The 12,471-nt window shown below is 42.7% G+C and overlaps 1 protein-coding gene across 1 annotated transcript in view; it reads right to left on the bottom strand.

Moving 5' to 3' along the window:
• LOC147727508 (NACHT, LRR and PYD domains-containing protein 12-like) overlaps positions 1-8,199 on the bottom strand; it is a 510,438-nt gene extending 502,239 nt beyond the window's left edge. The window contains exon 1 of the mRNA XM_086963128.1: positions 7,937-8,199. Coding sequence (XP_086819254.1) covers positions 7,937-8,010 — 74 coding nt within the window. The 5' untranslated portion in view covers positions 8,011-8,199. The remainder of the gene's footprint in view (positions 1-7,936) is intronic.
• Positions 8,200-12,471: the final 4,272 nt, after the last annotated feature.

The following is a 12,471-nucleotide window of genomic DNA, read 5'->3' as shown; positions in this document are numbered from 1 at the left end:
GCTCCCCTGAACTTCCTTGCTGGGAGTTCTAACCTGTCAAGAGGTGCCTGTGACTGTGTGGGGTTGTTCCTGCGTTCGGGAGCTTCAAAAGTAACGCAACTACAAGAAAATCGTCGCATCGCTCTTCTTGCGGCAGTTTTCCTGATGCAGCAATGCGGTGCGAGGAGAATCTCCTGGCATCGCCGCACCGCTGCCAAAGCCGAAGCAGCGCCTGTCGCTGCTGCAAGAACCGACGTCTCGAGGGGTAGCAGCTGAAGAAACCGATGCAGTGCTGCTTGACGCCGCCACATTGATCGGCAACACATCGATCGCCAACTCATCCTGGATTTCCACGCATCGTACCTGTCCGGCAAGTTTTTCCTGGCGCATCACCTGCAGATCGGAGTCGCCTCAGAATCGAGGGATCGCTTTTCCCTTACAGACGGACCCGACACACCACTCTCCTGCGTGCAGTAGAACTGTCGCTTTGCACTCCCAAGGTCTCTGGAAATAACGCATCCCTTTGTTTTTTTACGCCTCCCATCGCTGTGACTGTTAGGCCTTGTGAATTTTGTCAAAACTACATGTACTTTGCGAGAAATCGCGCATCTGTAGTATTCTATGGACCCAGTTGCCTAAAACCTTTTCAAAGTAATTTTATTAATACCTTTATGTTTGATTTTTGCCATTCTGGTCTTGTTGAGGTTAGATAAAGATACTTAATTTTTCTAAACTGGTGTGGTGTCCATTTGTGGTGTTATCACTGAATTACTGTGTGCTTTGAGTACAAATACTTTACACATTGCCTTTGGGTTTGGGACTGTCTGCTCGTGCCAAGAGCAGGGGTTATCTAAAGTGTGTATTCCCCTTACCCTGACTAGAAGCAAAGGTCCCTATTTAGACAAAGGTACCTACCTCTGCCAACTAGAGACCCCCATTTCTAACACTAAGAACTTGTATGTGTAGGAGTGTTATGATAGGAATAAGGGGGTGCACAGAGCAATGTAAACGGCCAAGTTTTCAAACTTTTCCTGAAGATGGCCTCCACTGGTTCTGAACTCAAATGCAAAGGAAGAGTGTTCCAGAGCTGAGATACGAGAGCTGAAATAACAGCCATCTAACCAGGCTTTCCTAACCCTCAGGATCACTGCAAGAGCAGTGCCCGATGATCTGAGATGACAACCCATGACTAAGGTTTCACCAGGAGGAGCAGATATCGAAGTCCTCTATTGTTGAAGATTTTATGAAACATGCACATAGCCTTAAAAAAGATACACTTTTTCAAAGGGAGACAGTGAAGTTATGATCGAGCTGGGGCACATCTGCTCATCTTGGAGGCTTTATAAGAAGATGAGCAGCTGCATTTGTACTCTGTGCAGCTTCTGGATTATCTTCTTAGTGACATTGATATAAAGGCTGTTACAATAATCCAGCATTGAATTTACCAGAGCCTGCACAACCACCTTCCTGGCAGTTGTACCTACATTAGAAGATCCTAAGCCTACACATCACCCTAAAGCTTTCTCAACTACTTGTAAAAATCTTAGTGCACTAGATGCTAAAAATATACACTTAGATGCTCCAGAGGGAGATATTCGCTGAATCTATATACTAAGCTGTTGTATGAGTATGTTGACACTATGGATGTTAGGGATTACTATGTGTGTATGCTATTACCTGCATCAGTTGCAGGAGGAATTACGTACCATTATATTCCTCTGACGTACAGAATTTCTTGTAGTTTATTGACAAGTTCATTTTATGGAACAGATCACCTTCAATATTATTATTCAAAATATGATCTGGTCTTTTAAGAGATTCCTGTTTTGAAGCATTTAAATTGTCATCCTGAAGTCAAAACAGTTGATGTAATGGGACATTTCTTTACACCAACACTGTCACTAGACATGGCTTATGCACACTGACGTAGTCTAACCTGTACTTTGCAGAGAATAAATTCTTGGATTCAGTATAAGATAGGCCTAGAGATATCATAGCTAAAGCTGCAAATCATTCAAAAGTGCCACCTTAGGCACAACAACCAGAAGAACATAGAATAGTGGGAAACATGGCTGCCCCAGCTTTAGACGGGCAACATAAAAGGAAACTATGCATATCCGTGAGAAGATCTAATATTGACACAAATTTTGTTGATACCAGTGAATGTGGCTATACTTTCGAAGTTCAAAGACATTGGAAACGGTATTTAGGAGGAGTGAATCCTGTCTTTCCTGGAGTATATTACATTTGTGGGGAAAATGCCTTTTGTAGATTACCGAAACAACGGTATGGAACTTGTTACATGAGAATAGTTTTCCCAAAACAAATTGATTAATCAACAAAAGAGCTGTGCCATTGCACGAGAATATGTAGGAGACATTTTTGGTGCTTAAATACCATCTATAGGAGTGCTACCAAACTCTCACAAGCGTAGAAAGTTCCTACTGTAGTTGACAAACCAGTTACTAGTACAGCTGGAGGATTTTTAGCCAGGGATACTGAAATCGTTGTGATTCGTTACATGGTTTTGCAGAATAGACTTGCTCTAGATGTCCTTCTCGTGAAAGAGGACGGAATCTGTCGGATCTTAAAGGTTCAACAATGTTGCACCTATATACCAGCACAAGAGTAAGGACTTAAAGGATTTCATTAAGAATATTACTGATCTAGACAAAGACCTGAAAGGTTTAAAAGCTGATGGTAATCTAGGGAGTGGAATTATGGAGAAAATCATGAGAGTCCTAGTGGTAATTGCTTTGCGAATATTGCTGGTGTTTGTAACCATCACAATGTGCAGATGAGCACAAAGGTAAATGGGAGAGCAAAGAAAGAGAGCAAATGTAGAATTGGAGGATAGACAGAGTCAAAATTATGATGAAATGAATCTCTGGATAATTCCAGAAGTAAAATGATGAAGACAACTAAACTGTGATCAGTGATATCTGATAAGAAATTGATGTGATGGTTTGATTTGCAATCAAAGGGCAGACTGACACAACTTAGAAAGTGCTCACTCTTTACATGACACATTAACCAATAATTAGAGTTATAACACATGAAATGAATGTTCACCTTGCACACGTATTAAGATCATGAGAAAATATATACTCCATGCACCCGAAAAGAGAGCTTAGGTTGTCGAAATAGTGAATAATCTTATATTGTGTTCTAATTGTCTAAAATAGCATCTTCTTTTAGTTCTAAAGCATCCTGTACAATTAAGTAATCAATAAGATTTTATATGTGAAAGTTAATACTGTGATGCATTACTAAGCTTTATTTGCAAACTACAATTATTCATCTGCGCAATATAAATGTGTTATGGTCTCAAAACCAATTCTCATTTACTCTCTGTGTAATGCATAACTAAGTAATGAAAACTTGATGCAAAACTATCAAATTAATAGCAAGAGAGCTGAAACTTTCCTGACATGATCTTTATATGTGAAGAGTATCAAATATCCTAAAATGACACATTTATTTCAATGCATGCACATATGGTACACATTTATGTTTTCCAATGCACTAATAAACTATACTTGCTACTGAAAATTCTTATGAGACAAATTATGACACTGACTGCTTTAACAAATGTATAAATAAAATTATACATACTTATGGTTAAATTTATACATGTTTATTAATTATGCTATATTACTTTAAAATGCATTTTACTTAATGTTATATTCTAGGTCCGAGTTTTCTCATGATTTCTGCTAAAAAGTATTTAATTGCACAGCAGGTGTTGGATTAATGTATGGTAATTAAATATAACTTTATATTTTTTTTAAACTAAAAATTCAATGAAAAAAGAAAAGGTTAAAGTAACGTTATAGTTAGGTGAAATGTTCAGTGATAACGTAAAGTTATTGTTATCTCAGGTAACTATAACTCATACCCTACGGTAACTATAACTCTTGCCCTCATCAAGCACTGCTAATTACTCAACATATTGCTTCACTCATGACATCTTCTTTGACATCATTGATAATATCACTGTGCATGGAGGGGGCATGTGTTATAGGGCAGCATGTATCAACATTAGGAATAGCGATTACCTAATTGAGATTTTCTGGGAATCGCAATTTAATAATAGCTATTCGTAATATAGTTAGCGATTCCTAAGGGGTCACAAATTGACCTACCTCATTAATAATAACGAGGTAGGCCGAAATTTGCAACCCCCTAAGAGTCGCTAAAATCACGGGGATGGTGGCCTGCTAGGGTCAGCAGACCACCATGTCTGTGATTATAAAACAATCTTTTTTTTTAAAAGCAGCCCGTTTTCCTTAAAGGAAAATAGGTTGCAATTAAAAACGGGTTGCGATTAAAAGAAAAAAAAGTTAAAGTTTCATGGGACCACTGCCTGCTCTTAAAAAACGTTTTCTCCACCTTCCCTTAGAGAACCCTTCCCATTTGTGAATGGGTTACCCTCAACTTGAAGTTGGTGGTAAAATGTGAATGTTTTGCTACCCCATTCAAGGTTACAAAACATTCATACATATCGCTGCAATTCAGTATTTGGAAGGGACGCCCTAAACACACCCCTTCTAAATACCGAATCGCACAACCATTTTGCGATTCGGTAACAGGTTACTGATTCGCAAAATAACGTTTGATACATAGGAAAAGCCTATATTGCGTTAGCAAACGGGCCAATTCTGCAAAATGGCCTTTTAGCGAACGCAAAATAGGTTCATACATGTGGCCCATACTTACCTTAGGGCACAAGTTATACAGCCAGATTCATCAACGGAAATTCGGCTCGCAAAGGGCCAGATTCTGAGAATCGAGCACAATTTTTGCATTTGGGATTCATCATCCCAAATGCAAAAATCGCTATTATAGAATTCGCAAATTTGCGAGGAATTGCATTTAAGGAATCTCTATTAGAGATTCCTTAAATGCAATTCATGAAACATTTAAAAATTGCGAATTCACTATTTTGGGCCGCTATTTACCGCGAAGTCAAACCTCGTGGTAAATAGCGGAAACTTAGAAAAATGCACTTGAGTGCATTTTTCTAAGTTGTATGTTACACACACACGTGTCCTTGGGACATGTGTGTGCGTAACACCAGCATCCAATATCATTTCAGGGGTGCAACAGGGTGTCCTTTGGACACCCCTGCACCCTTGAAATCGCAAACTCAACATGTGAATCGCTAATAGCGATTCGCACATTGATATGTCTTCCCATTCATTCCTATGGGCCTTTAGGTCCATAGGAATGAATGGGGAGTTATTCCTTATTTGCGGTAGCAATTAGCTAATCGCAAATAAGGAAGCTGTAGAAATCGCAATAAATATTGCGATTTCTACATGAATCCCGTTTTGCGAGTCTGTAATAGCGATTCCTTAATAATCGCTATTACAGACTCGCAAAACATGCCGATGATGAATCTATCAGATAGTTACTTAGATAACTATAACTGGTGAATTTCTGTGGTTTTCTGAGTTTAAAACGTTACACTGTTACTGAACATGTCACCTAAATATGCATTACTTTAACCTTTGATTTTGTGCAGTGTATATATATATATATATATATATATATATATATATATATATATATTACCTACTGCCGGTCGCCAGTAGGTATATATATTTAGGACCTAGTTACCATAGGAAATTCCGAACATTCTATTGGGAATAACTTTGGCACCGATTGAGGGATCTGCCTGTAAATTTTGCTTAAATTTGCCTCGCTGTGCTCCGCTCCTTCCCTGAAAGTTTCGGGGGGATTCGTCAAGCGGGGGCCGAGAAATAAGGGGATGTCCCAAAACGTGTTTCCCCCATGTTAATTTCCATAGGGACATTCTGACAAGGCTACAGCTCGAACGGCTGAACGGAATTATACCAGATTTGGCAAAATGGTAGGGACTGGTATGCAGCAGTGCCTTTTGTATGTTTGGTGTAAATCCCTCCAGTAGTTCTTGAGAAAATTGAATTTGAAATTTTTCAAATGGCATTTTCTATGGGACCTTTAGACACGGCTACAGCCCAAACGGCTGAACGGAATTACACCAAACTTGGCAAAATGGTAGGGACAGGTATGCAGTAGTGCCTTTTCTATATTTGGTGAAAATCCCTCCAGTAGTTGTTGAGAAAATGAATTTGAGCAAATTATATATCTATATTCGCTCAACATTCTATTGGAAATTAATTTTGGCGCCGATTGAGGAATCTGTGTGTAATTTTCCAGAATTTTGGCCAGCTTCGCTCCTTCTCTGATAGTTTCGGGGGGGATTCGTCAAGCCGGGGCCCAAAGGGGGGTCCCAAAACGTGTTTTCCCCATGTTAATTTCCATAGGGACCTTTAGACACGGCTACAGCCCGAACGGCTGAATGGAATTACACCAAACTTGTCAAAATGGTAGGTCCTGGTTTGCAGATGTGCCTTTGCTATGTTTGGTGAATATCCCTCCAGTAGTTCTTGAGAAAATTGAATTTGAAATTTTTCAAATGGCATTTTCTATGGGACCTTTAGACACGGCTACAGCCCGAACGGCTGAACGGAATTACACCAAACTTGGCAAAATGGTAGGGACAGGTATGTAGTAGTGCCTTTTCTATATTTGGTGAAAATCCCTCCAGTAGTTGTTGAGAAAATTGAATTTGATCAAATTATATATCTATATGTGCTCACTGTACGCGCACCGTACGCGTACCGTACGGGTACCGTACGCGTACGTGCGCGTACCCTTACGTGCGCGAGCGAGTTTCTGATTGGCTGGCAGTCGACTGTCAACATTCCAAACTATCCGAACCAGGAAGTGTTGGCCACCATCTTGTTTTTCAGGAGAACTGAAGCACAAGAGAGCCCAAAACAAGAGTGGAAAACACGAAAAGGGGGAAAGGGTAGAGATCCCCCAACCCTCTAGCCCTTCTAAGGGGGTCCCAAAAGGACCCCCAAGGGCAAAAAAATTGTTTAATTTTTTTTTAAATCGCGGGGTACGCGCACCGTACGCGTAGGGTACGCGTACTGTGCGCGGAACCCGCGATTTAAAAGAAAATATTTTTTTTTTTGCACTTGGTGGTCTCAACCCTGCCCCCTTTTCGCGTTTTCCACTCTTGTTTTGTGCTCTCTTGTGCCTCACTTCTCCTGAGAAACAAGATGGCTGCTCAGGTGGTCTCAGAAGGATAATAACATATATAAACGTTATCCGCTAATAGAATTAGCATTTACAACACCTTTGAAATTTATTGAAAAAAAAAATAGGCTTCACGCCTGATATAGTTAGGAATTAGCATTTAAAAAACCTTGCAAATTCACTGAAAAAACCATAGGTTTCAAGCCTTATATAGTTAGGAATTAGCATTTAAAAAACCTTGCAAATTCACTTAAAAAAACATAGGTTTCAGGACTTATATAGTTAGGAATTAGCATTTAAAAAACCTTGCAAATTCACTTAAAAACCATAGGTTTCAGGCCTTATATAGTTAGGAATTAGCATTTTAAAAACCTTGCAAATTCACTTAAAAACCATAGGTTTCAGGCCTTATATAGTTAGGAATTAGCATTTAAAAAATATCTGCTACCCTCATACCCACATGCAAAAAATGGCAGGAACAAAAGATCTCCGATAAAGAGCCCCTTCGTGGGTGCCCGTCAGACATTGCAGCGCCAGACATTGCAGCGCCAGTCCGACGAGGAGCAAAACCCATATGATGAAGCATGACACCTAGCTTGCTGGGTGTGTGAGGGTTTTAGTTCCGAAAAGGAGAATCCCCTTTCCCCTTTCTTCTTCCCCTCACGCTAGGTATTCCTTACCCTTCCTATCTCACTGGGGAACTTATGTGCTGCAACCCCATCTCCCAACATCACCTGGCCGTCTCATCCCAATTTATTGTTCAATCCCACATATAGTAGGCATGTTTTTCCTTGAAATTCAATGCGCATGTGGCCCACAACAAGCACGCCAGCCACACCCTCTTAGTGATAGTATTTTCTCTTACCCGTCAGGTAGCTCCCACTGGAAAGCACCATCCTTCTCCGCGCTGCTGTCAACAGCTCCCCCTCTCGGCTCCATGTCATACCGACTGACGTCGATGCAGACAGGGTGGTCTTGAACACAAGTGGGCACCGTTCATACCGGCGTCTCCTTGGTGCGCAGTGGCACCCTGTGTAAACAAAATCACAGCCCCTCACTCCCCCGGGTCTCGCGCCTCGGGTCGTTACCTCCTCTATCTGCAGTACCAGCTCTGGATAAAATACGGAAGCCGGCTGAGGCGCGGGCGTGCTTTGACGTTGTGGTGTTGTGGCAGGAATAGCGTAGTCGCTCTTCGAAAACGAAAGCGGCGATACAGGAGGGAGCTTGCAAGGTAGCTCGGGTGGCGCTGGAGATGAGTTTAGCTCTCGGCCCCAGGGACCTAGCGGTGCAGCCCAGTTCAGTGAGAAGAGTGTGTCCAGGACAGCAGACTCGCATGTCGGCGTTGCTCAGTGCCATCAAACAACAATCAGCTTGCACAATTACTAGCGTTTCATTGGGTTTGTCGCGTTACGTTTACATATTTTACGCCATTTTCCGATGCTGTTGAAGTTCCTATTCATCTCTTCCTCAAAATGACGTCCCATTAATTCATTTTATTGTGGAGTTTTAAGCAGCACGTGCAACATCGGTTTGGTGTCGACAACAGCAGTATAGGGTTGCAGGCAAAAATATAAAAGCAGATTGGGGCAACGTAAGCGTAGCATCAAATAAAAATTAAAGTTTGGATGCAAATTATGGAGCCAAATAAATAAATAAATCACGGAATCTTATATTTGAGTGTCAGTGTGAGCTCCTTAACACTGTAAAATAAAGATCAGCTTTTCAAATGTTACCTTGGTTCTCCTTCCCACTTGCCTTCTGAATCTTGCCCTGTTGTCAGAGATATTAAAGTGACAGAAAGAGGATGCACACTTTTTTTTAATTTCAATTCCCCTTTATTGCGATTTTGAACTAAGAAGCCACCCTTAGGATAGTACAACAATATAAGAAAATATATGCAGCTAATCATAAAAGCAATAAAGAGCCCTGTTCGGACACTAGTTCCCTGCCAACAAAAGTAAGAGGAAATTGAACCGTATGTAACCGCATGCAATAAAGCAACACCAAGTAACTCGATGTAGGGTATGTAGCAATTTGCAGATGTAAGAATAGACATTTGGCAATTGCAGTCAGCAATCAACCACAAGTTGGCACAGTTGAAATAGAATCATCTTTGTATACTAATATAAAGTAGTCTCATAAAAAAGAACACGCTGGGAAAAAGAAAACATAAACAAAAGAACGAAAGAGAAAACAATAGAAAGAAATGGAAGACATGAAAGAGGAAACTGTCTAGCTAGAGAACCTTATGGAGGCAGGGAAATTATAGGTTAGGAGTGTGTGCAATAAATCTGTCTCGTGGGCCCCAAATATTTCTAGCTGAACCAATAGAGACCAACTTAGGACCATGCAAGCAATGTGCGCTACGGATGTAAGTGACCCATGACCACCATGTGTGTAATGTAATATGATTGGCAGATTTCCAATCCATAAGGATCTGCTTAATTGTAATGGTTAACAGAAGATCAAGAAGTGCACATTCACCGTGAATAATGGAGGCCAGTTGTCCAAGTAGTACTGAGGGAAAGTCCAGAATGACAGATTGCTTAAAAATAGATGAGGAACTGTCTGCAATTCTATTTCAGGACAGGAGGCTCCGATTATGCTATCTCATTTCTTTAATGAAATGCCCAGCAGTCATAGAAACAAGCAGGCCCGGCTCCAGGAATTTTTGCATTTGGGTGGGCCACTGCGGGCTCAATGTGTCGCTTCTGGAGGTAGCCTACAAATAGAAAAAACTGTACTCCTGCCTGTGATAGAAGGGGATAACAGGAGATTCAGGGCCCTCCATTATTTTCCAAATCTCTTTCTAATCGTTAACACTCTCAAAAAGTGTTTTGATCCCCATGCAAGGTCCCTTTGATGGGCAGAGGAGGTTTCTGAGGTGGGAGTATCAGGCAAGTAACACTACTCGTTGCCAGCCTTCAGAGAGAATCTCTCTTCATTAATACCTCCATCTGACCCCAGACTCTGCAGTACACTCCCTTCCAGGCCTGATCATCAATTTTCTACAATCTCTCTACCGTGCACCTTAACTCACAGCTAACCTTGGTCCCCAGCCCCATATCAGGCACCACCTGGTTTCATTCTCCATAATCCCACTAAAAAGCTTTGTAAAATCACCTTCAAACTGAAAACCCTGAATATAAGAGTAAATATAATTAGCACACACTTTAAAATATGTTACACAGTGGCCCTAATGACCCAACTGCTAATTAAATAAGCAAAAACATTACAGGGTCTATTATAGCGCAGGTGCAAAAGTATTTATTGGTGTCCCACCACTGACCTCTTACTCGATAGACACCTTTACTACCACCCTCCAACAGTGCACTTCATCTCTCCTTAGCCCCTTTCAGTCATGAACTCATCAGACTCCCTCCCTACCTGCCACCCACCAGTGTCCCTCATCACTCCAAAGCCCCTCCCCATGACCACCTCCTCAGACTCCCACACAAATACCCTCCACCAGTGCCCCTCATCGCTCCATAACCCCTCCCCCATTGACCTCCTCCTGAGTCCTTCACTGCCACCCTCCACCAGTGTCCCTCATCGCTCCAAAGCACCTCCCCCATGACCTCATCGGATTCCCTCATTGCCACCATCCTCCCAGACTCCCCCACTACCACCCTCCGCCAGTGCCCCTCATCTCTCCGTAGCTCCTCCCCATGACCTCCCCCTCCTCGGATTTCCTCATTGCCATCCTCCAACACTGGCCTTCATCTCTCCGTAGCCTCTTCCCCTCATGACCACCTCCTCAGACTCCCTCCCTACCACCCTCCACCAGTGCCCCTCAGCGCTCCATAGCCCCTCCCCATTACCTCCTCCTCAGACTCCCTCCCTACCACCCTTCACCAGTGCCCCTCATCACTCCAAAGCCCCTCTGCCTCATGACCTCCTCCTCAGACTCCCTACCTACCACCCTCCACCAGTGCCCATCACTCCAAAGCAACGCCCTCATGGCCGCCTCCTCAGACTCCCTACCTACCACCCTCCACCAGTGCCCCTCATGCCCTCCTCCTCAGACTCCCTCCCTACCACCCTCCACCAGTGCCCCTCATGCCCTCCTCCTCAGACTCCCTCCCTACCACCCTCCACCAGTGCCCATCACTCCAAAGCAACCCCCTCATGACCGCCTCCTCAGAGTCCCTCCCTACCACACTCCACCAGTGCCCATCATCACTCCAAGCAACTCCCCCTCATGATCTCCTCCTCAGACTCCCTTCCTACCCCTCCACCAGTGCCCCTCATCACTCCAAAGCAACTCCCCCTTATGACCTCCTCCTCAGAATCCCTTCCTACCACCCTCCACCAGTGCCTCTCATCACTCCAAAGCCCCTCCCCCATGACCTCCTCTTCAGACTCCCTCACAAACAACCTCCACCAGTGCCTTCCATCTCTCCGTATCTCCACCCCTCATGATGCCCCCCTCGGATTCCCTCATTGCCACCCTCCAACAGAGCCCATCATCACTCCATAGCCCCTCTCTTATATGCATTTTATTTCTTGTATAGCGCTACTCGTAGTGTAGGGTATCACAGTACTGTACATCACACACACATTATGCAGACACAATGATTCATAAAAGTATCCAAATCAGCCTATAGGGAATGTCACATAAGCTAATGAAGATTACCAGGTGTAGGAATCACATCTCATCCATGCTGCTGGGCAATATGTATTAAGAGGGTTGGGTCTGGAGAACCACAAACACAGGATTTAAAGCATACCCCAGTGGTTGGCTGTTCTGATTAGAAATTATATCTGCCCAAACTCTGTATTGCAACATTAGAATAATGAAATACTGGGAACATTCGAACTAACTAGCAATACAAAAAAAAAAAATCTAATTATACCATTCTGGTTTGTATACACGTCTTTGATCACACTGTCCTATGTATCAAAGGACCTCTGTGACAAAGGCAGTAACCCACTGAGCTATCCACGTTAACTACAGTTCCATTGCATTTAAATACTACAAACCAAAAAAAGAACGCTCTCCAGCAAGATCAACAATCCCCAAGGTTATCTGGACATTTAGTTGTCGTGCATCCTTGCAGAACCACTCATGAATGATACCAACGATTTAAACACACGATGTAAATGAAATAAACACGGCGTTCTAAGTGCGTCTTTCTCACAGATTTAAAAAACACAATAGCCACGCACCTTACGAACTCTGTCACAGCCGGATCGGTTAAACAAACAGCTCAGGGGGTCAGGAAGGTCAGGAAAACGAAACGGCAAAACAAACTCCTCTTTACCAGCAGAAAAGAATTAATTATCCACAAATCCAGTTCCAACGAAAGGCTTTGTCCCCTTCGCAGTGCCCCTAATGTACCTGCACGAGTGGGCGGGGCCTGCCTAATAGGAGATGCGTGATTGGGGGTGCGAGCCCAG

The sequence above is a fragment of the Lissotriton vulgaris genome, chromosome 3_1 (assembly GCF_964263255.1).
Source record: "Lissotriton vulgaris chromosome 3_1, aLisVul1.2, whole genome shotgun sequence".
NCBI lineage: Eukaryota > Metazoa > Chordata > Amphibia > Caudata > Salamandridae > Lissotriton > Lissotriton vulgaris.
Note: the sequence above shows the minus strand (reverse complement) of the source record. Positions and strands in the feature narration are given on the sequence as shown.